Source organism: Haliotis asinina, chromosome 15 (genome assembly GCF_037392515.1).
Source record: "Haliotis asinina isolate JCU_RB_2024 chromosome 15, JCU_Hal_asi_v2, whole genome shotgun sequence".
Classification (NCBI taxonomy): Eukaryota; Metazoa; Mollusca; class Gastropoda; order Lepetellida; family Haliotidae; genus Haliotis; species Haliotis asinina.
Window position 1 is genome coordinate 12186949 of NC_090294.1, and position 25422 is coordinate 12212370.

Consider the following 25422-nt stretch of genomic DNA (forward strand, 5'->3'; position numbering starts at 1 on the left):
CGCTAAGGGAGCTTCGAAAATCTAAGCCCAAGTCAGCAAATATATGACCATCCAGTGAACCGTTTCTTCCGACAAGCATAGGTTGTTGAAAGCTATAACCAGATCTTCACGAAGGTCGAAATGACGGAAACGTTCTGATGAATTGGTCCATACCGTCTGTTTCTTTATTGTGGAACGCCACACTCAGCAATTTTCCAACGTTAAGACGTCGGTTTGTAAAACATTGAGTCTGAAGCAGAAAATTCAATAACTGACATCATCAGCATCGATCTACAAAACTGAGATACGATGGCATGTGTGAACCAGGGCCTAGATTTTCGAAGCTCTCTTAGCGTTAGGATAGTCGTAAGTGTCATAAATTAACATTGACTTATGACTATCTTAGCGCAAAGAGAACTTCGAAAATCTAGGCCCAAGTCAGCAAATACATGACCATCCAGTGAGTCGTTTCTTCCGATAGGCATAGGTTGATGAGGCCAAGCTATAACCAGATCTTCATGAAGGTTGAAGTGACGGATACGTTCTGGTGAACGGGTGACGTTAATGCGAGACTGTTTTAAACTGTAATCTAGTTATATCATGAAACCTGTATCAGTTCCTGAAGCATGGGTAGCTGAAAACCATTTCCATCCCCGGTCTTCTTGAATTCGAACCCCAGAACACACATCTCCGCCATCATCAGGAATCGGTACTTGGACACTTCACGCCTCTATATAAATTAGGACTGTTAACGGTGTTATAATTTTCCTGGCAAATAAAGACCTACTTTCGAAAACTAGGTCAGACTGAAAACTTTACAAGCATTTTCGACACTGTACAATGCTCAAAAAAATCGCCAACACACTGCAGACTTCGTGTCAAAAATATTTCTGTGATATCCGCGTCGAATTCTTCCCCACTAAATAATCACATCATAATTTTCATGATCAGATCTCATAAATATGAATGTATGCATTCTTTTGCCTCTCTCTATATAAATTTGATGAAAATGTGGCAAAAAATAATTTTTATTATTTTCTTCGTTTACATCTCTGAAAAGGGCACAGACTTTATAATGTGTATAAACGATAGGTGTATAAAAGGCAGCTGGAATGAAGACTAATGAACCATGCAATGGTACAAAATATTTGTTGCTTTACGCCCAGTCTAAGAACACTTAGTCTCAGTGTATTTCGTTACACTCCTCCACTGAGACTCAATAGTGGAGTGTAACGAAAAGTACTGAGGATAAGTTTACTGAGACTGGCTTTACGCCGCTCTTGAAATGTTGCACATATAAGACTTCAGTCTCTAAATAAGACTGGCAAAATTTAGTTTGACATCTTGAACAACAACGCAGAACAGTCTTAACCCCCAACGTACACGTAAACAGAACAGACGGGTGTACCAATTCACGATCACAAGTCGACACGAGAATATATCACAAACATATAAATACATCGAAAAACCAGAATAACAAAATACCATAACAGCTGTTGTTGCATTTGATTGCATGGATTATGATAATCTAGTTCTGATGGTAAATAACTGGTACCGATTAGTCATTCAAGTGACAGGGGTTTAGACTGTGAATGGTGCCCTTTCTCGCCACGTCAAGCAGACGCCACTGCGAATCAGCAGACCGTGCCATGTGACGACCTGCGTGTATACTGCAGCGTGCCTAACGGAATCATGATCAGTTATCTTTGACACTTTCCAAAGTCATGAGAAACTCGCAGCAGCAGAATCACGATAGACTGATCTGTTCATCCAGTTCATTTGGGATGAAGGTATGAAATATTAATTTTCTTCAAACATTGTCATCTCGAACTCCATGCCATATTACATTATTGCAGTATTATATTACACGGACTGTATGTGTACCTATGTTTTGAATGTGGCCTGAATCCTTTAAATTACCTTCTTCTAAATGTCATTTTTGGTTCATTTTACGATTGCATAATTATGAAAGACATTGGTATTTGCGCTTACTGGGACTTTGATTGATAAATTGTTGTGATGATTACATTCACGACAGCACGGGTCGGCACAAGGTAATTTGTTTTTAGCCTTGCAGTTTATTCCATCATTATCAAATGTACCATCACAGATATTAAAGCCACCAACAATCCATTGTTAAAGTATGGTATGATCACTACAGCACTAAGATCGTTTTGTGACAGGGATTAGGAATTATCGTGGAATAACGTGAATCTTGCTCAGAACGACAAGAGTACGAGCAACGACCGCAATATACAGTATGAGTTAATCGCCGACAACATAGATAGGGAACAAACATCGCATTATCAGGAATGGGTTGATAAAAAAACAGGCGTCAAAATACTGTGATCTCTGTTAATGTGAATGATTTAGGTTTCAAGCCGCTTTGTAAAGATTATATCAAACAATGTTAGCGTGATGTGTGAGGGAGTGACTATGGTTTTATGCTGCTCTCAACAATATTTCCGCAATATCGCGGCGGGGACTCCACAAATGGGCGTCATACATTGTTCGATTGAGCGGAATCGAACCCGGGTCTTCGGCGTGACGAGCGAACGCTTTAACCACTGGGCTATCCCACTACCCGCTGATACTTAAAGAAGGCAAGAGGTGATACCGGTCTTTGACATATACCACTTCGGTGAAAGATACCGGCACTGGTATAGTGTAAACAAACCGTGGAATCATAATGTGAAGTGCAGTTTGGTCTTAAACCACGATCAGAATTTCTGGTATGCCTTTTTATTGCATCTCTGTGAGGTGTGTTTCGGCGCCTCAAACGACAAGGAATAAATGCATGACTGAATATTGTTTTGCGCCGCATCAGCAGCTTAAATGGCAAGGCCAGGCTGAATATCGCTGTTTGTATTTCCAGGTAAAGTTGTGCAAGCTGGTGGCTGTGTTTTGCTCTTGGACTCTGACATCAGTACTGTGTCATCAGTTTGCTCGAACGTTTCTGTTGTTTGACCTTGACCCTGGCGAGAATGACCTCACCCGACCTCTCTACCTGACCGTGTGTAAGCTGTCATTTTGCATGCTACTGACCAACATCAACGTCAAAAAACATCAACAAAGTAAAGAACAGTTCTTGTTCTGGATAAAGGTGATCTGTCACACCCTTGCTACAACTGCGACTAATTTGAGTATGGCGTTAATTCCAGCGTCTTCCACTTTCACCGTTAAACTTCTGGAACCATTGACTAGCGCGTGTGTTCAGAGATTGGTCCTGGGTAATCCTCTCTCGAAATGGACACTTCTGACGCTTCCTTTGGTGTCGTCTGGGGCTCTGGTCTTCGCGAACAACACTCAAACACAGTCGTCACTCTCACTGGGCATATCCGTGGCGTTTTTATCAAACGTAGTACTTGGTATTCGGAACGCTGCAATCAAACTGGAACGTGACACATTATCGTCTGCTCCAATACGTCTCCGAGACGAAAACGTCGTTTACGTCCTTGTGACTGTACTAACCATAGCTAACGTCCTCTATACTGGAACATATCTTGGACTTGTTTCCAGTGCGGCTTTTTACATGTTCCTAACCTGTTCACTGTCAGGACTATTTCACGTGGCGTATTCCTACATTTCTACCGCACATGTCCTGTCCTATATGTCGGTTCTCAGTCATTCCATTGCTAACATTGTGAAGAGATCAGTGATTGTACTCTTCCTATACGCCCTTGGACAAAGGGAGGCAACTCTCAGACAGTTTGCTGGCCTTGCAGTCTGTATATTTGGGTTAGCCCTATACACCTATGGAAACAATAAAGCGACAAGGCACTCAAAACTTCCGGAACTGAAGACGGTTGGTAAGTACCATAACTCTGAGTAAATATTTCCCACCTGGACAACCACTATAAATAGTATAGAATTGACACCTTATATCTATACGTCTCACCCACAAGATCTCCAACAAGCTCACCAACGACCTCTCCAAGAGATGTCTAAACCAGATCTGTTAACGTATTATACATTTAGATGAAGTCCCACGTTAAACAATAAACAATCAAACATACATACATCTTGTGTCCCGATCGAAGTTTAAAATATGTTAACTGATGATCTAATATAAACATATAATTAAGACAGAAATAAACGGTAAAATATTTCAATCTACAACAACAAAGAGGCAATGCTATCATGCGACATACATCTGTTATTCGTTCTTGCAGTGATCGGATCCAAACCAATTTGGAAAGGAGCCCGAAAAACTGTTGGCCTGGTGGCAGTGTTTTGTTGCCTGGCAACGATGGGACAATACTCACAGCAAAGAGACGGAATGGTCATGCGTCAACAGCTGATGGACACGACCAGACAAGCCTCATCAGCAACCATTGTTGGAAGTTCATTCAATGGACCTGGATTCCACAAACCACCGTATCTAACAACCCCAATTCGGTATGAAAGCTTGGACGTGAGTAGGAACGAAACGTTTCGGCAGTTCCTTGCGACAAACCTGTCGCAAACACCCACATTGACTGACATCATTTCCCCTCGCCTTCGGTCATCATATGACGTTATTCTAGAAGCCCAGAGAATTCACTTCAACGTGTTCTCGGAGCTGCTGGCCCCATACAAATATGCTATTTTGATTGACATTGCAGCTTTTGCTAACAAAGGCGACCCGGCTATAACTGTTGGTGAAGTGTATCTGATACGGCGCCTTGGGATAAAGCTGCTTTACTACTGCAACTACAACGCTTGTAAATCCCGCAACCTCAACTACATCCGCGACGTTGCAAGCAACTACAGCGACAGTGAGGTCGTGGTTCTACTCCAAGGTGGTGGAAACGTCGTAGGATACAAGTTTCACGACTACCTCCGACAAACAATTTTCAACACATTCTCACGGTACAAGATCATACTGTTTCCTCAGACGGTGTTCATGAGGGAAGGTCTTTCAAAACATGTTGCTTTCTGTGAGAAACTATACAGACAGACGAATTTCACCATGATGTTGAGAGACCGTCAATCACTGAGTCTAGCTCAGAAACATTTCAGTGGAATGCCTACTTTCTATCTTATGCCTGACATTGCGTTCCAGATAGGGTCTATCCCAAGATTTATTTCTCCAATGTTTGATATCATGTGGTTGCAAAGGGTTGATCCAGAGGCACCGAGACAGAACGTGACAAAATGGCCGAAAGGCATAACTGTAAGAGTTGAAGCGTGGGTGAATTGGGAAACACCCAAGGGAAAGACGACGATGGAAGATTCATTTCTCATGCAGACAAATGGGATGATGTTCTTACAGAGAGGACGAGTTGTAATAACAGATAGACTTCATGGGCATATATTCTGTGTTTTGATGAACATACCCCACGTACTGATTGACACTCCGTACCGGAAGTTGTCAAGTTACTACGAGACTTGGACGCGAGATCTCGAGAATACCGTACTTGCCGTTGATGCAGATGACGCCTTGGCGAAGGCTGTTGGCCTGCTTGACAAATACAAACACTCTTTGCCGTCCATTGTTTCTTTTATGGACGTTGACGAAAACCCAGTGCATTAGAATCATGGCATGTAGACAGTACTGGACCTACATTTTCCAAGTGTTTGTTTGTTTGTTGATAAACTCTATACTCTATAAACTCTCTGTATATACAAGCTATACGGCCGTGGTTTGTTAATAATCGACAATTTAGTCATCAACACAATGAGCACTGAACCACCGCATTTGGATTCGATGACATGTGTCATCCAAATCAGCGAGACTGACCCTCCGATCCCGTTGGTCGCCTCTTATAAGCATGGGTTGGTTGAGACCAGTTCTAAACCTGATCTTACAAACGAGTATTTACGCCCTTATATAGACTCTGAGAGACTTACTGTTGGCTCTATTTAATGGTTTCATCAAGGGAATAAACGTCTAACAGTCAGAAGTTGAGCAGATTTTAGGGCCTTTATCACTTCTACTAAACCACAGAAATAAACCCAAAAGCATGGGTATGATACTATCAAACCAGGAAAATGGTCTGTGGCGAACTGGGATTCAAACAGGCAACCATAGATTTGAGGTTTGCCAAAGTGACGCTTGGACTGTTCCGCAATAGTATTGGTATTATTCACGTGCATGTAGTACTGTATCACCCGATCAACTATAAAATTATTTTGATATTATTTTTATTTTGGTTATTTTTCCTGTTTGGTAAATTTGTTACAACACTGTGGAAGAAATAATCGCGCATTTCCCGTTTTTTATGGATGGCGTTGGGAGTGATAAAGAGTGATGCCATTCAATGAATACATTCCTCCTTTTAAAAGAATACGGAGAGTCACAGAAAAAAGCCCCCTAAAGCAAACAAAGAAAACAACTTTTAAAGGTCATCTGAACTGACATCTATATCCTGACGTGCTCCAGCGATGCCTCGTTTGTTTATTGTTTAACGCTACTCTCGGCAATGTTTTAGAGATGTGGGGATCTCTGTTCATAATTTGGTCTGGACCAAACAGTCCCATGATTCACATCATGAGCACCGCTCTCTTGTAATCCTTCTTACAACAAGTACGTGTTACTAAATATCTGTTCTAACCCGGGCTTAACTAAGGCCAAAGCAATGAATCTGAAACTCTTCGTGAATGTTTCTTTCACTCACTATGGATTCTTGTTCGGTTCTGAAAATGGCAGTTCGAAAACAGGGTGATATGCAAAGGGAAATACAAATGGGTTGCGTAGCGCGACAAAAGTATGTTGGAATTGTTTGTTGTCTAACGCCTAGCTCAGCATTTACCAGCTCTGCATATAAACGCAGTCATTGTTGTAAAATAAGTAGTATCGGTACAATTAATTGCCATAGTTCAAGTGTATATCAGTTGTAAAGGTGCATTTGGAAATCAAACGGCATGTGAGACGATAAGATATGAGCAATATGACCACTAACATCGCCCACAGTGAACACAAGAACAGCTGAGCGGATTAAGCTCATAAGGTTATCGCACTGGGACTTCGTGTAAAGAATTATTCATGATCACCTGTCTTGTTAAGATGACAAACCGGGGATCTCACAGGCCTGTGAAGAAAGGTCCGTTTTAGAGTAGCCTTCACAAATAATCTTAACCTGTAAAAAAACTTAACACTTAACTGTAACAGTTCCTGTAGTCTTTAGTAACTTTACCACGCATAATGTGTTTATTTTTATCGCAAGCGGAAACGTTTTGCAAACGATCACATTTGGCAGTACTTGACGGTACTGGTTAGCGACCAGTTATCGCCATATTTTAGCGGCCTTTCGCGATTTCCCCAGTAGTTCCTCAACCACAGGCAAACTGTAGGGTTGCGCAGCAAAGAGAAAATGAACAGTCTTCATATATGCGAGCTGTTCGAAAAATATTTTTCATGTCAAAATAAAATATTGCCACCATCAAAGGTATATACACTAATTTCTTCACCGGGTTGTTCTCTCACATTCCCAAACCCATGTTGAACAATTGCTCACGTGAAATATGTTTTATTCAACATTTTATGAACAACTCGCGGAATATCAGACCGTTCTTCGCCTCCATTCCTCCTTCCAGCTTCCGGTTCAACGGAGTGAAGGAACAGGAGGGTATTATTCCATATGGAATACTTACAGTTACCTGCCCTGCTTCATTCGCCCATTACGCCACAAGTGGAATGTAGAATGTTTTTATGTGGAATAAATATTACAAAAAATCTAACAAAAAACGACGATAGATAAGGCAAATAAAATCCAAAAGGTTCATGATTTAATTAGGTAATATGGTATTTCTTTTCAATTTCTGCATATTCCTGTTCCGTCACTCCGTTCAGCAGGAATCTGGCAGGAGTAATGGAGGCGAAGAATGATCTTAATACCACGATTGGCGCCTAAAATGTTGAATAAAACATATGTCACGTACGTGAGTAATTATTAAACATGGGGTAGGAAATCTGAGGGCACAACCAAGTGAGGAAATGTGAGTGTACCATTGATGGTGGCCATATTTTATTTTGACATGAAAAATAGTTTTCGATTCGAAGCGAGGGAAGTACGTTGCCAACCTCTGCTCGCTTCGCTCACATATAAGACTCGTCATATTCTCCATGCTGCGCAACCAGAGACCATATAATCTATTATATGGTCTCTGGCGCAACCCAATTTGCGCTATATTTTGCCTTTGTCTCAACCAAATGAAATAAAAGTTTTCATGATGATAGATTAGCTATTCACCGATGTATCCTGCTTGTTTACAGTTGCCGATCGTGTTTTTCTATTACGCGGCCAACTGGAAGCGCGGTAGTGCATATTGTGTTTTCCAAACAACTGACAGGAACAGTTATCGCCACTTTCGAATAGTTCACGTTATTCAAGTAAATATTACACAAAATTCGTAAATAAATGATTGTCTTTCTAATCTTGACATACTGAGCACATTTCATAAATGGTATTTTATTTTAAAAATGAAATCTGAAAGAGCACACCCTACTCTCATTTTGAATGTGGACGAATGCTGATAAGAGCTGATTTTGTGAACGTTTTATTCACCTCATTGAATTGTTTCTAATTGTCAGATCGAACTGAAATTTTATTTGTGGATATGTGTTAGTGAAAGGAAACCTGTAAATCACACCAGATTATTTAAGTTTTAAACATGCAACTTAGCTGATATTCAGATCTATCCAGTCCTTTGAAACAATATGCAAATCTGGTAAGTATTTATTTACTAAAGTTCACACAATGCAAGTACATCACAAATTCAACTTACAAGGATTGAAATCTGCGCAGATTAGCAGATGTTGGATGTCAGTAAGAAAAGAACGTGGAGATGTTCAAGTGGAGCTATATTTATCTTAGTAGTATAGGGAATGGGGGTTCTGGCTCACTTTCACAAAATGTCTCTACAAAGCCTTATTTACTAAATAAGGCTTTGGTTGGGCCATTAGCTCTTGCTACTATTACCCCTACTATAAAAAAGTTGGCGGTAATTACTGTGCCTTGGTAGGAGGTAACACTGTGCCGTGCGGTACGATCAATAATTCTTCTCTTACAAATCCCCTACCCGGCCCATCCCTCAAGTAGTACAAGTTAGGTTCGTCGGCTTTCATATCCACTTTATCTATGTTGTAAGTTTTGACTGACCATATAGGATCGGTGGCTCGCTTACGGCTATCGCCCTCGTGTTCCCCCGGCTGGTATAGATACCTCACTAGGGCCCTATCTGGTATCTGTTTCTCCTTCCCACGCAATGGAGCGGCCGACTCTGCAACTATTGATTTTAGTTTGATAGCGTCTGCCGGTTTCTTACCGGTGAGACGGGTGACTTCATGGTTGATTGCCGACACCACCTTGGGTAACCTCGTGACCCATTCAGTCGATCGTTTTCCAGGGGTGGCCATCTCCCTAGCATACTGATAGCCGAACAAGCGCTCAGCCAAAGTCCTATTAAATCTCTCAACTATGGCTTGACTGCGATGGGCTCCGGCCGTGCCACGCCTGACCTTTGTATCGTGTTTGGCTAGCAGTTGTGACACGGCACCCATGAACTCCCGTCCGGGGTCAACTTGCAGCTCTGTTGGCCACGTCAGCGGACTGCGTTTGTATATACGTTCGAATCCTCTGGCTACCTGGGCCGAATCTTTCGTGGTCAAGGGTTCGGCTTCCTTGTAACGACTGGCTACGTCCACTACGGTTAAGGCATACTTGTACCTCTTGTCGTGGGGTAGGAACAGTAGGTCTGCCTGGTGAATGCTATTAGGTATGTTAATACCGAACCTCCTTCTAGGCACGTAGCGTGGTGCCGGCAAATAGATCTGCCACAGGGCTTGTTTTTCAAGCCACGCTTTGGCTTCCTCCGGGGGTACTCGCGCTAGTTTAGCTAGCTTATCTACTGCGCTAGCTCCTTTCCAGTACCCACGCGGGCTGTAGTAAATAGCCTCAAATTTTTTCATGTCCATACGCGTATGTGTTTATACCATCAATAGCTATCCAACGTTTCGTGTCCATAGGCGACAGGGACGTCTTGTTTATAGTCAGTCCGTATATCTTATGCCCATCACTTCTAAGTGTGTTCATTTTATGTCTAAAGGTACGGGTCTTGAACAGGGCTTCCTTGAATCTGGCGTGTTTGATGTGTTGTTTCACCACATACTTCTTAACCCCCTTAGCCTTCCGGATCTCACTATTGTCGGCTTTCAGTATGGAGTACATCTTAGGTCTCAAACCTATGTACTCGGCTATGGGCGTGCCAGCACACTCGTCCTTCATCTTACCTAGGACCTTTTTATTTACCGTACTGTGTAGGGTATGGGTCTTAGGGTAGTCGCTGGTGTCGTATAAATCGAGGTGTTTCTTCATGTCCTCGTACACGTCCTCGGTTCGAATCTCCATCAGCAGGGAATCCGTGTCAGTGTACAGCACTTCACACCTGTCGCCGTACTGTTTCTTGAGCTCGTTGTAGTAAAAGTCGTACATCAGGTGTTTGGATAAATCGAGGATGCTCATCCCCACGTAAACAGGCCGGTTGAATTTTATGTGGCTTTTCTTCATGTGTAGGGCAACCAGGTTGTCTGTGAATATCTTACTACGGTTGAATGCCGGATTGGCTATCAATTTCCTGAGCTTGTCTTCCTCACTAGATCTAACCAGCTTCACGGTCACGCGTTTCCTCAGGTTCTCCATAGTCTTACCAAACACCGAGTTGTTCATGAGCTTGTAGAGATTTTTCTCAAAATCACTGGTGGCTTTTTTTCGTAGGTCTGTGTTCATTCTGATGTAGGGCTCCATCCATGGGCTCTGGTCGAACATGAGCACCCTGTGTATTTTGGTCAGCCTCATACCCAACGACAGGTACAGCTGTAGGTTGCGATAGTGAACGATGTACTTGGTCTTATTCATTAAGTTAGGCACGAGTTTTTCAACGTCTGTCACACGCCCACCTGACAAGTTATGTTGGTACTCAGACATCCAGTCTGTGTTAACCCTCATACGTTCGGGTGCAAGGGGATAGCTGTTGTGCGATGTGTGTAATTCCTTGGGATACTCTAAGTCAACTTCGAGGATATACCCTTTGTTCGAATCTGGTGCAACCCCCATAACATCAACGTGGGGTACCCATTCGAATCCCCCTGTAGGTAGATACTGACTCATGGCCCAGCCGTACAGGTTGTTTGCGTCGAGGTATAGAATGTGATTGGTTGGTTTGTTAGGATCGTAACCTTTCACGTATTGATTATTTGCTTTCGCGTATCGTTTGGATGCCATGGAAATCCCACCTCGCAAGCCTTTCTCAATGAATAGGTGCATGTCGTAATCTGTGAGCAATTCCAAATTAACTCCGGTCTTTTTAAGCAAGGCGTCCCACGACAGACCTGGGCTGGTGTAATACCATGCGGGGTCGAGTTTATACTGCTTTAAACAGGTCCGCCGAAACGTTTCAAACACGTCGGCTAACAGCAGTACATCTGTCCTCAAGTACAGGTCGTGATAATCACCCAGGTTCTTACAACCCAGTTTATTCCATACGTTAGTCGCGTGCGAGTAATCATCTCGTGAGACGGACGCCTCATTCAGCTTGCTATAAAAGCAGTCAATAGGGGGTAGTCTGGTCTCGGTGAACTTGGCCCAACTATCCATGTACTCATAGGGGTACACACCCTTCCTCATAAGCAGGGGTCTAGTCTCGGCGTCTGTGTATCGATCGGTGATAGGGAAGGTATTGTTGGCCTTGACCAGACTGTCGAGTGACGACAGGAGGAACTGAAACGAGTCAATGAACCTAAGTCCGTTTAAGCTGAAGGAGATGTATCTCTCCATGTTGTTGGGGATGCACGTTATATTACCATCGATTTTCGCGATGGCCTGCATGATCAAGTGTGAGTCGTACCCTCTCAAGTTGTGAAAGACAACGGGGATGTTTATTGTCTTAGGGTTGATTTTAAGCTTGAGGTTGCACGCGTTGTGAGCGGCGCCTCTATACTTACCAGTTATGTGACAGTGATCTCTCACCGAATCACCGTTAAGTGGTGAGTCGCACACGTGACAGTTAGTGTTACTAGCGTGAGCTAGCCTGTCGGCTCGGGTCATACGCATGGGAGCGATTCTATACAATGCATTCCTAATAATTTTTTCTTCCTCCTGTAAACACGTTAGAAACCTTTCAGCCGCGTCAGGGCCCCTATACACTACCGGAGCTTTCGTTTCCCCGTCACAACGGACGACAATGTATCCAAACGAACAGGCTTTATGCTCTTGTGTCTTGTGGGTGAAGCTACCCCCACTAGGGGAATCCCCACCCACAACTAAGGCTTCGAAGTCGGCGTATATAATATAAGGTACAGACATTTGGTTCTTGTGGTTACTGAATTTTAGGATATTTTCACCTTCCTTAGGCATGTCGACTCGTATGGCCGTCTGCCCCACACCTTGACAATCATCCCGGTGGGATTCTAATAAATCAGCTCGACTGAAACCGTGTAGGCATCGTTCACAGAAGTGGGTCTTTTCTCTGTGTGCCGATTGGTCGTGCAACAACCGGCTGAGATGTTTTATCCATGTGTAGTGATACTTTTCACCTCGCTGGATCATGAATATATTGATAACTTGGCGATCCTTCACCGGGCTGACCCTGTGTACTATTGTTTTGTTACCTTCGTGCCCAAAGACATTTATAGCCATATTATTCTGTTTTTCTACTTTAGTGATCTGGGATATGGGGGTGGGTTCATCTATACCATCCCAATTAAGCCCATCATCTTGGGGATAGCTAGAAAGCCTATCTGAATTCTTGCCAGCTGGAAATAAGGCTGACCTGATAGCTAACCTCAGGCAATCGTTTCCTCTATTCTTAACGTTTACTATAGCATGTTTGTTCCTATAGTAGGGAGGCAAGGCTAGGTATGACCCGCCTCTGAACGGCACGTAGTTAGCTATGTCTAGATAGACATTATCGATTTTATCTACAGCCCACCCGGACCCCAAGTGTGTGTAGCGTTCTAGGTATTCTCGTATCTGCTGAAAACTTGTATCGATTGATGCGCCAATGGTCTCTGCATGTGTGACGACCTCTTGTTGACCTCGGAAGTAAGGCTGAACATACTCAGTGGTACTCCCAACCTGCTTATCGAGCGACATTTTCACTGTGATCTGAAACTTGATACTTCCTAGGTTATTTAGTTCCTGGTTGACCTTATCAGCTATCAGAGGCTTGATATCTGTAATGTCTATGTTTCTATCAACGTGCATGCGCCAACCTCTCAAATAGTTACCTACAGCGCGCTCAGTGCGCACGAACTGTAGGTCAATAGCTCTATTCTGTCGTAATAATTCTACAAGCTGTGGTTTTCTCATACGGGAATACCCGCCTAAACCCAAATCGTGTGCCTCGGCTTTCAGTTGTTTTACAGTGGGAGGTTTTGCTACGGGGGCATGTGATAACAATGCGGTTAACCCGGCTCTCCCCAGGTTTGAATAACCCGTGTGCCCAAGCTGTTTCGCTTGAGCTTTTAATTGTTTTACCGTAGGAGGGGCTTCTAAACCTAGTAATCTCAACAATGCTGACTTCCGCATTCTAGAATACCCGATAACACCTCTCTGTTTTGCGACCCTCTTGAGCTCGCTTACAGTAGACATCGTGTTTACACCTAAGAGAACTAATGTCTAATTGGTTCACAGTAAGGGGAGGTAACTCTTAAGTGGCTATCTTGAGCAGTCACATCATTGACTCGTTCTCTCTCGCTTTTCCAGAGATCCTTGTAGCAGTGAAACACGTCGCTGTCGTCGATGCTCAGTACCTCGTTACCGCTTATCTTGACGGTCGTTTTCTTGATGATAGCTCGACCCACGTTCCGCACTAGCTCGCGTTTGTCGTTGTCGGAGGTCAACGTGATATTGAACGCCAGTCGAACAGTGCCTGGTACAATGAGGTCATTCTCACCAAGGTTTGGAAATCTAACCAGCAGAGTTTGATTCTGGTCTATCTTGCTGGGATTGTTGGTGATGGTCACCGACTGGCGCACGGCTCTGGCACCTAATGGCTCTCTCAATTTTCTGAAAGGATCTAATTTTCTACCGTACATTGTTATATAAAAGAAATATATTTTTAATACTAATGGATGAAGACATACCTATGGATGATATGTGGGACGATAGTGCCCAGGCATTCAATGATGACCAGGAGACCTCATTCTCGCAAGGTGACGAGCTCCTTAAGGACGCCGTCGATGATTATTACAACGCAGTTGAAAATAAATCCAAACTCAAGCCGTTGGGAAGGAACTATTCTGATTTTACCCTCAGCAATGGCACGCTGCGTTTGAAGTCTCGCCCGGAGATCGATCTCATGAATAAACGCACTAGAGAACCGCTTGCTTTATCAACATTAGCCGGTAAACATGGAAGTCAGTTGGTCCAAGATGAACTAGGTTTCATAGATTACGGTGGCGCGCGACCTAAGCAGTATCCTCCGAAGTTAGTTCAAGGTCTGGAAGGCATCAGGGACGCCACATCAGATCAAAACATGACTTATGATATTAAAAAGATGTTGGCCGACTACGAGAACGAACCCTTCCCGGGGCTCGAATTTACCGTTCGGGAACTGAGGGGGTTGGATCTGTTGATGCAAACCATTCGTGGTCAGCTCTGGAAAAGCACAGCCAAAATGAGTGAGATAGACGACCACATCGCCTATGAAAAGAAAAAACTCGGTGAAACTGAGGACGAGTCTATGAAAGCCACCATTGAGGAACGAATACGTAATTTGGAAGATGAAAGGCAGACCTGGTTGGAGACAGCGTCCGGCTACAAAGAAAAGCTTAGATCCCAGGTCAGCCGTATATGGGAAACCATCAATCAAGTCCTCCACCGAGACACCACGTTAGCAGACAGGATTCGGATATTGTTCCGGGAGCAAGGGATCACCATCGCCAGCATTCTGACTGCATTGGGTTTTATCATATCAACCCTGGTGGTGTCACTAACAGGAGGTACCCCTGTTGGGTCTACAGGAGGCGGCGGAACTCCAAGTGGCGGTGGGGGTGTTAAAGACTGGATTAAAAAACTCGGGGAAGGCCTAGCTAAACTGGCTGGTAAAGCCGCTGAAGCCCTTCCCGGCATACTGGGTAGCATCGTCTCGTGGTTGTTGAGCGCTCTGTCTAAAACTGCCATGTGGCTCAGTCAAAACCTGTGGGCAGCCATCGTCGCCGTGGCGGGTCTGGTGTACGTAGCGGCTAAGAAATCTTTAACCAAATAAGTCCCAAAGTTACCCCACCAACCACCAGGGCCGTTTTATTATCAATATGCTGCTGATAGGTGGGTAATCCCACATGCATATGGGGGTGTGTTGGGGGCACATGAACTTTAGGCCCCGGAGGTGGCGCCACTATACCCTTTTCACGTGGTGGGATGTGTGGGATATAGGCGGTGTTAATATCGGGGTTGATACCCAACTTTTGATCCTTCGTGGCTATAACTATTTTGTTGTTATAACCCACCACTTTTTTTATTCTCAGTTGCATATCACTCGGGGCCATGTACAACCCCACGCCGAACACGTAATTGACTTTCGATCTGGCGTATTCTAACACGTTTTGGTAACGGTCGATAGCCCTCGGGAGATCAACTGGAGAATTGATAGCATCCTCAACGTTGGAAACGAATTGTGTCTGAGCGTCGTAAGCAGTTCCCTTACCGAGGATGTTAGAACGCGTCATCGACTGCGCACCCAACAGCGCCCACACGTACGTTCGAATCGAGTCGTTCAAGCGTATTGTACCAGCACGAGTGAATCCTTTCGATGTTTTTGAGATCATTTTAGTCCAGGCTGTGGCTGCATCAGGACTGGTTTGCTTTATACAGCTGACATGGATCTTTTCATTCGTTGTGGGGCCTGTAAATGTATGACGGTTTGGGTTGTATGAACCATCTTTAGAACCGGCATAATATGTTCCGGACCTGTAGAAGTACACGAGAACTATACCGAGACCATGGTTCACACCAGGAAGGCGAAAGTCTTTATTCGTTGGAATCTCAAACTCCCCACAAATACGTTCATAAGCGCGTCTATCATAGGGGTTATTCGTCATACTCCACGCTTTATCTTGGGGAAGAGGAGCACTTATTTCCTCCAATATTCGTCTCGTTTGATAATAAATATGAAACAAAATAACCGCCTTACTCAGTTCGTCTATACCGTAGTCTGGTTTCACACCCGACCCTGTCGTCGCACACCACACAGCAAAGTTGAGTTGGTTCTGCCAAAACTGCATTGGGTTTTGATTCCAGTTTACCACCGCCTGCGCGTTATTAACGGACACGACATACTTTTCAAAGATATCAATAAAGGTTGTTTTAAACCCCGTACCATCTGCATTCACCACGATTTTCAAGTGTGCTAAATCCATATTATAATTTATAATTCATATATTATAATATGTACATAACACTTCCAGGAATAACGAGCGGTGAGGCCGTTCAGCTGACGCACGCGATCGATAACACGTCAGGCCAACTCGAAGTCGCACTCTGCGATATCACCTACCTACCGCAATGGACTAACATTAATATCAGCAACAATAAGCTGTTCGTCAGTGGAACTCGCAGCCAGATAACTGACGGCTACTACAGCGTGTGCTCTCTAAACGATGAGGTCTTCAAACCCCTGGGAGCCGAACTCAAGATGAACGACTCAAACGGTACAGTGGTGTTAATCAACAATGGAATAAACCCTTTGAGGCTCGGCCGACCATTAGCAAGGATGCTCGGTATGTCTCCTGACGAGATAAAACCAACAACAACCGTCACAGGCACGAAGTTACCCGACCTAGTACCGTACCGAGAGCTGTACATTCATCTCGATCAGGTGAGCACAACGTATAACATTCAAGGAGGTCACCCTTCCACTATATTGAGAGCAGTGCCGGTGAAAACTGAGAAATTCAACGACGGTAGAACCGAGTCATTTTCACCACTGCAGTATAAGAGATTAACCCAGGGCAACATACCTGAGCTGACAATATCGGTGTTAGATATAAATCATAATCCTGTAAATATAGGATACCTCAGCTTAACGCTTCACGTAACATGACCAGCGCACAAGGACCCGGAGTGAAAAAATGCGTCAATATCGGGATCTCCGACCTCGGAGACACACGCGGTTTCGACGCTCCCGGAGTAGATGGTAAAACGTACGCCTTGCAACTGAAAAACAACATTTACAAACGCGTTGAAGTCTCCTCCGGTGGAGCCCTAAGCGATGTAGTAGATACCACAGGAGCAACAGTCAACACTAAGTACGCCCTCGTCAACACCGGAGATAACAACTGGAGAATATACCCATCGTTCGGGGGTAAACTGTTCGACTTAGACGATGTTGAGAGAACTACCATCAAAAAGAACCGGCCATATAGGCTCGTCTTCACCGAAGATGACAAGTGGGTGTTGTTACTCGATTACGACAACTGGTTGCTCAATATTAAGCTCTTCTCCCCCTACGTGTTCACTGATAACAAAGACCACTACCTAAACAAAGTCGTGAACGATGGATTCCTGCTCGTGGCTTACGTCCCAACTCAGAGACGTAGCGTAGTCGTCAGCCCAATCAGCAATTCACCACTCCACATGCTATCGAGTAAAACAGGCATACAAAACGTGACATTACAGTTGGTGTCTGAATTCGAAGGCGTGGACAAAATACTAGATGGTATACCATCAAACATAACACTGGTCATCAAAGTCTACCTAGGGGAATCATCGGGGGATAACGTCGAGATCGTGAAGGGAGTCAAACTAGGGTGGGAGAAACGACACAAGGATCAAGTTTGCAACGTTTACGTGCGGGTGGGTGTCGGCTCCAACACCAGTCTGCAGGGTGTCAACGTGATCGTGGAAAACAAGATATCACTAACCAAGATCTTCCTACCTAACAACATACACTTTATTGGTATGAATTTAATCCCTGAATTATTAACAGAAAACCAGTTGGAAATTATATAATAATATTATAATAATGACCAGTCATCATCCCAACACTACACTTAACGACCTGGGAGATACAGAGGGATTCGATCAGCCTGGTGAGGAAGATGAATTATACATCCTGCACTTCAAAAACAACGTGTACAGACGGGTGCCGTTACCAGATTTAAAAGAGCCCAAATGGCTGATCAACTTAACACTCACCTCACCTTATATCACATTAAATAATGGGGTTGTCTCTAAGATTAAGAACAACGGTATCTGGGCCGGGGATTTCATTCCGGAGAGGGTATTATTACACATACCATCTACTGGTTACGGTAAAAAAGGGTTAAGTGCTTATCCAAACAATAAATTAACATTTAGCAGTAATCTTGATAGAATATCCTCCCCTTTCACCCTCATCATAGAAGTCTTCTTTACGAGTTTATCCGATGGAGACCCAATAATACACCAAATTTTACCCGAGGTGTATATAAGCTGGATTAGAGAACACCAAGATAAATATTGCCGTATTGTTATACAACAGGATACCACGGGTCCTATAAACCACTTAACAAGCCTCAGTAGGGTTTTTATTGCAACAGGAAATTCTATTAGCCTCTCACCTATTACCCTGACTAATAGTCTAGAACTTGTAGACTTCAAATACATTGATAGAATATTAACTGAACCCCAATTAAAATATCTTTCAAAATATACATTATAGGATGGGTCTGTACCCAGTCGTAGAGGAAGTAGCGAAGACGTTGGAAACCGTAGATGGGTTCCGCTTGAGGCAGTTATGTGATGTGAAACGTCAACTAGAACAAGACCGTGACACGCGGAAAGCACTATGTAAAAAATATAATAGAGCTTTCAATATCGTGGATGGGGCTGACACTACCCTTATGGCAACCAGCATGGGACTAGGGGCGGCAGGCGTTGGGTTGTTAACCACCATCGTGGCTGCACCTATAGTGCTAGGTATTGAAATAACGGCTGGGGTGACAGGGTTGGTAGGGTTGGCTCTTAAGTTAGTATCACGCAGACTTAATCGTAAGGCATTGAAACACGACGAGATCAGGGTTCTGGCCGAAGCAAAGCTGAACACAGTGAGTGAGCGAATTTCCACGGCACTCTCTGACAGTAAGATCTCAGAAGAGGAGTTTCGTTCAATCCTATCTGAACTCACAAAATATAACGGAATGAAACAAGATATTCGGTCCAAGTCTCGTAAGTCTGCTATCAGCGAGGATGAGAAAAAAAAGTACATAGAACAGGGGATACAAAAAGCCCAACAAGCCTTTATTACGAACACCAAAGAGATCATAGGCGGTTCACGTTAAACTGTTTCATCGATATAAACATAACATAGGGGGCGATAACCGTAAGCGAGCCACCGATCCTATATGGTCAGTCAAAACTTACAACATAGATAAAGTGGATATGAAAGCCGACGAACCTAACTTGTACTACTTGAGGGATGGGCCGGGTAGGGGATTTGTAAGAGAAGAATTATTGATCGTACCGTACGGCACAGTGTTACCTCCTACCAAGGCACAGTAATTACCGCCAACTTTTTTATAGTAGGGGTAATAGTAGCAAGAGCTAATGGCCCAACCAAAGCCTTATTTAGTAAATAAGGCTTTGTAGAGACATTTTGTGAAAGTGAGCCAGAACCCCCATTCCCTATACTACTATCTTTTATGTGAAATTTTATACAAAACCATATATGAAAATGTTGCTTTGCAACTAGAAACACAAGTTATATGTCGATGTAACTTTTTCAGATTTTTTCAAAAGTGACAACCCACCCTGTCGATCACATGACATCCCCCGACCCGCTATTACAATTTTAGAGAAAAACAAACATCTATCTATTGGTTTGAATATTTGTTTACATACCATGGGCAAGTTTTAGGGTATCCAACATCTATCTGAAAATTCCTCTTGGAATAACAATGAAATTGACAAAGTCAGATCTGCGCGCACTATATCGGGGAAGTGGCGATAACTGTTACGCGACGATAACTGGTCGCTAACGAATATGTGGTTTTGGAGTGATAATGTAGACACGATGACCAAGCAGGATCCTAGATAACTTTTCTAATTAAGGGGACATCATCCACGTTAAAACCAACAGTTTGATGCACGGAGTCAATCAGTGAAAATATTCGAGTGGGGCAACTGCTCCAATCCAACCCAACAAATTACAGTATTAGTATATCCATAGGTGAGCTACTAACTGTTTCATTGACATGAAATGAATCTGTTTAGTGAAATGAATACCGAATTAAAACTATCAGACATTCAAGTATGTATGTGGTTATAAATGGTATTATTAATGTACAATAATGTTTTGTTGTGGCAAGTAGTACTTAGCCGCAATTCTGGAATAGCCGTTAGGGTAATATTACACGGAAGCAAGATGGCGGATGACAGGACGCCTCCTTCTAATAAGGTTGGACGGCCAATCTCATATTTGTGTTTCGCATTACATTAAGGAACGATACTGTGTCGAGTTTGATGCTTTTACTAAAATTTGAAAGTATGAGTAATTGTATGTGTATTACATATTGCTGAGCATGTGCAATCATTCAACTTCTAACTATCTTTATCACGAAGTAACACGCACCTGTTAGCTGCAAAACATGATTTCTCCCTTCCCATAAAATTATGACATGGCATAATAACATTTATTTCACAAAATGTGCAGTGGTATTGGGAACTGTGGAGGCTAATGGAATGAACATTTTTCTTTCAGTCTGGCTTTTTGATGTCCATTGTCAGGACTTTATCATCAAGGTATGTACAATAATTGTCAACGAGATGTACAGAGCTCAGGTAGACAACTGCATCATGTACATGCATTTGGTCTACCAAGAGCTATGTGTACTTTGAATAATTTTTTTTCATTTCAGCATCCAAGGTGTAAGGCCAGGGTTGTGGGTAACTTACCTGAACCCTAACACAGATGTAAATATGCATTTTCCAATGGCTAACAATTCCTCAATCTAGTTTTTACGATAGTGTTGGGTGGCCACTGTTCACTTAAAGTACAATTTGAATGGAATTATTTAATTTTTAATTTTGGAAACAATATGCATGTATAAGACAAGACAGTCATATTCATGTAACAGATGATTTGATTTGTATGTGTCATAATGAAGAGTACTGATAAAAGGTCACATGCAACCAATCAACCAAACATAATTAAAACACAATTATCACTTATTCATGACATATAGTATACATTACCAGTTCTGAGAAAACAAATAAACAAAAATATAAGCATACAACTGCAAATGAAAAGTGCAATATTTTGTACTTGGATTTACTTCCCTTGAAACAAAGCACCTGGGAGACTGAATGTAAGCGGGTGGGTATTTAAACATTTCAGTTTTCAAGCAGAGCAATGTTTAGCAATGAAAATAGTATTTCTAATGCTATACTTTCTTGAAAACTTGGTTTGCAAATGTGCATGTATGGGAACATTGTATGTTTATACCCATGGAAAAATTTAAGGGAATGCATGTTTCTTAGGGCAATTCAAAATTTCTGTTTACTAACTTCAGCGCCGTGTATTATCATTTTCGTGAAGAGCAGTTCACGCAAACTCACCATAATGCTTTCCATGCATGTGCACTGCATGCTCCTGAAGTTAAGTGCACTTAGATTTACACGTTACATGTATGTGCACTGTCAAACACAATGGTTAAAAACATTGTTAACATGGCGAGACAGTACTTAACTTTGGCACAGAAATGGGAGGCAATTGGCATGGTTAATGGTGGAAGCTCATTACAACAGGTTGCAGGTACACACTAGACCATAATGACAGTCGAATTCGAGTTTGGAGACACGTTGGGGAACGTCACAGTGCCTGCACCATAAAACAGCATGATCGTTATGGAGGGGGCTCTGTTATGCTGTGGGGCGGGCTTACCTTTAACCACACAACAGATTTTGTGTGTGTTGATGGCAGTACAACAGGTGTACGATATCGTTACGAGATCTTGAAACTGATTGTGATCCCCTTTGCGTGTACAGCATGTTGAATGTTCGAGTTCCAGCATGACAGTGCTCGCCCTCACATTGCTCATGTTTGTCAGGTCAGACTGAGGGATGCAGGTGTCCGGGTGTTGCAATGGCGGGCTAGAAGTCCTGACCTTAACCCCATCAAACATCTTTCAATGTTCTTGGCTGCAATGTTCGGGACAGACCTGTTCAACCCAACAATTTGTATGAACTTTTCGTGGCTCTCCAGGAAGAATGGCATAGAATTCCGATTGGTACCATCCGTACACTCATTCGCATCATGCCACGACGATGCCAAGCAGTTCTCCAGAGACATGGGGGACACACCCGATATTGATTTGCATCCCTTGACATAAGCCTTTTCATCTGTATGAACTTTTCTCTTAGTGATTCAAAGATTAAAAGTCACAGCTATTTCATGCATTTTCTTAAATTTTTCCATGAGTATATTATTGCAGACCCAAGGTACTTGAAGTCATTAGATACATCTCTTGTTCTCCAACTTCAACTGTAGCAATAATCCTTGCATGCATGATACACCTAAGGGTCTGTTTTCATTTAATGACATTCATCTTGGGTGGAGATAGGTCTTTGTCTGTTTGTCAATATTTGAAATTAATCCTTCAAGATTTGTCCACATGTTGAGTAGAAACAGTTAATAAGTTATGTACATAATTATGCTTACAGTGCAGACTTTGAACAACGAGAGAAAGAGAAAACTCGAATTGAGAAAGCCTATCGAGAAAGTGACAAGAGGCTCTCTGAACATGTGACAAGTAAGATTTAGCAACAGAACAGATAATCTTACTTGAACTCCCAATCTTAAGTTAATCGACTTAATGCCACACCTGTTTATCAGATATAATTGTGGCGTTGCATTTAAATGTTTCATTCTTAAGAACACAATAATTTGCTTGCTTACATCTTTATCCTGTTAACACAATATTCATTTTTCTGAAGAATTGCACTCATGTTGGTAATATGATGATTATTATGCTGATATAGTGAAGGTATAAGAATCAATACCAAAAGAAGTGAATGAAGGAGTTTTGATTAATGCCCTTTTAAACATATACCAGTTGATTGAGGTTAATTTTGATGGAAAGAGACCGCTTTCAGTGAAGCCAGCCTGCTCATTTAGGTCCTGACAAAAGAGTACAGTGGAAGCTGTCAATTCCGGTAGCTGTCTACACTAGCATTAAAGCTCTGCAATTTGGCAGCTAGCTGTCATTTCCTGATCACTGCATGAAATAAGCCACCCGTATATGTGTTTAGTCTGGCGTGTGGCAAGGACTTGACCAGATGCATTGTCACTAATAAAGAACAAGGATACTGAATGTGCAGCAGCCATCACATGCTAAGTAGCTACATGGTTGCCAACAAGGACAATTTAATCATAGTTAAGTATGGTGAATAAAAGTGAATTTGAGCTCAGTTCCAGTCATAGGTAGGCATGTCAGCTCTACAATCCAGCATGTTGTCTAAACCAGATTATTTCTTCAGGTCAGGCAAGTGCCAATTTAGACAGCTTTCACTGGACATTCACATCTGTGTAATAGTTATATGATGTACATGTCAGCTGTATGTTGAACTCTTCTGATCAGTAATTGTTGTTTGTTTTAGAAAATGTTAAAAGTGTGATTGGGTATTTTACATGTTTTCTTTTCAGATCATTACGATGATATCATCAAGGTCATGACTGCTTTCAGTGCTATGACAAAAAGCATCAATGGTATGTCCATAAACACACATTCCAGGGGGATTAAGTGGCAGAACAGTCACCTCGCATCTAATCATTGTCTCACTAGCTGACTACCCAAGAAGGTCTGCGTTGGAATTGATTGTCAGCAACCCATGCTTGTTGTATGAGGTGTCAAAGAGGATCTGGTTGTCAGTATGGTTAGGGTTGCTGCCTTGCTTGACACATGTTGTCACATCATATTTTTGTAGATAAATGCTCATGATGTCAGTCACTGGATTGTCTCAATCCAGTGATCAACAGCATGAGCATCGATCTGTGCAATTGGGAACCTATGACATGTGTCAACCAAGTCAGCGAAACTGACCACCAGATCCCGTTATTCACCTGTTATGACTAGCATAGTGGCCTTTCATGGCAAGCATGGGTTGCTGAAGGCCTATTCCACCGGACCTTCACGGGTCACAAACAAACAACTCTCAACAGCTGGCTGAAAGGAGTATCAGGTGGTTTATGTGTGTGACTTCTTGATGATTCTGTTAACCACTTTTGTACCCATTCCAGCCTTTATTTTATTCAGGCTGCATAAATTACATGAAATGACTGGGATTTCTATTAATGTATCACAAGACCCCCAAACTTTGATCCATATTTGTTGATTGTTGTTGAGGGATGCCACACTCTGGTGTGTGAATATTGTGTGTAGATATTTGAGTTAGACCATATAATCGAGTGATTTAACATAGTGACCCACAATCCATGTCACGTGGGTACGATGACATTCTTGGCCAAGTCAGCAAGCTTGACCACCAGATCCCTTACAGAATCCCTAACAAGGAATATCATTAGGGTAATCTCCGAGTTTGTTGAAACACTGGGTGAAAGAACTGTTTGATTTGGACAACTAGATATCGTTGCAAACAGATGGCTTGAATGCTTGTTGTGGTATTTATTTATGGGTATCCTAGGTACATACTTGATTACTTACATGCTGCCTTGTAATGGCTGGGTTATTTCTGATAGTGGCATTAATCCACTCACTACCTCAAGTCATGCATTCAACAAAATATGTCTCACATGTAATTCTATTGACTAGACTGACCATCACAACTCTGAATTTACTGGTCCAGACACTTACTAGCAGTGATTGCAATAGTCATGGATGAATGGAAGGTTCATACTGAAATAATTCTTCCAGAAATGAATATTTCGTTCATGTTCAGAAGTACTAGCTTCAACTTCCAGAGTCTCGAGAGAAGATCCATAAGATCAAAGATGACCTCAACTCTTGTAAAACTCTGCTCCACTTCAAACGGGACGAGCTACGGAAACTGTGGCGAGATGGCGTCGAACACAAAGCTGTTCTGGCCATGCTAGACCAAATGTAAGCAGATGTGTTGTGTAACTATAGTAGCAGTACTCATTGTGAAACAACATATGCAGGGTATGACTAGTGGCTAACTAGGCATGGTTCAAGCTGTTTGAAATAGATGCTACTCAGCTACCTGAGACTATTATTAGTATTAAATGGTGCTGGTGACAATTTATAATTTAACAGTGATAGTCATTGGTATGAATAGATTTCTTGAACTCTAAATGGAAGGAAATAATGGCCATCAGATCTTATTAAATTAGATCCTTTGCAGAAAACGGTACCACTCCTCATGAAAATATGACAAGTATTCATGGCATAAAACAGTAGCTATTAAGAAAGACATTATTGAACTAGAAATTTAATAAACTTGTGCTGTCTCACACACACTGTGCATTTCTCTCCTTCTTTGATCAATCAGAATCTGTCTGGTCTTCTTC

The 25422-nt window shown here is 42.5% G+C and overlaps 2 protein-coding genes across 6 annotated transcripts in view; both read left to right on the plus strand.

Annotated features, from left to right (window-relative positions):
* Positions 1 to 4228: 4228 nt before the first annotated feature.
* LOC137266294 (uncharacterized) lies at positions 4229 to 5494 on the plus strand. Its single transcript, XM_067801780.1, has one exon. It carries the CDS (start codon positions 4229 to 4231, stop codon positions 5492 to 5494), a length of 1266 nt encoding a protein of 421 aa, XP_067657881.1.
* Positions 5495 to 20276: 14782 nt separating this feature from the next.
* The window catches only part of LOC137265140 (exocyst complex component 4-like), a 30806-nt gene continuing 25660 nt past the window's right edge, over positions 20277 to 25422 (plus strand). For 4 of the 5 annotated variants that reach the window (XM_067800455.1, XM_067800457.1, XM_067800458.1 and 1 more), the window contains exons 1-5: positions 20292 to 20334; positions 20638 to 20678; positions 22599 to 22687; positions 23581 to 23643; positions 24856 to 24994. In XM_067800455.1, the coding sequence (XP_067656556.1) occupies positions 20302 to 20334; positions 20638 to 20678; positions 22599 to 22687; positions 23581 to 23643; positions 24856 to 24994 (365 nt within the window). In that variant the 5' untranslated portion in view covers positions 20292 to 20301. Of the gene's footprint in view, positions 20335 to 20637; positions 20679 to 22598; positions 22688 to 23580; positions 23644 to 24855; positions 24995 to 25422 lie in introns of all 5 variants that reach the window. The other variant, XM_067800459.1, reaches the window with a different exon arrangement.

Bases quoted from the DNA above. Each gene is read 5' to 3' on its own strand.
- LOC137266294 (XM_067801780.1), top strand. From the start codon at position 4,229: ATGGGACAATACTCACAGCAAAGAGACGGAATGGTCATGCGTCAACAG.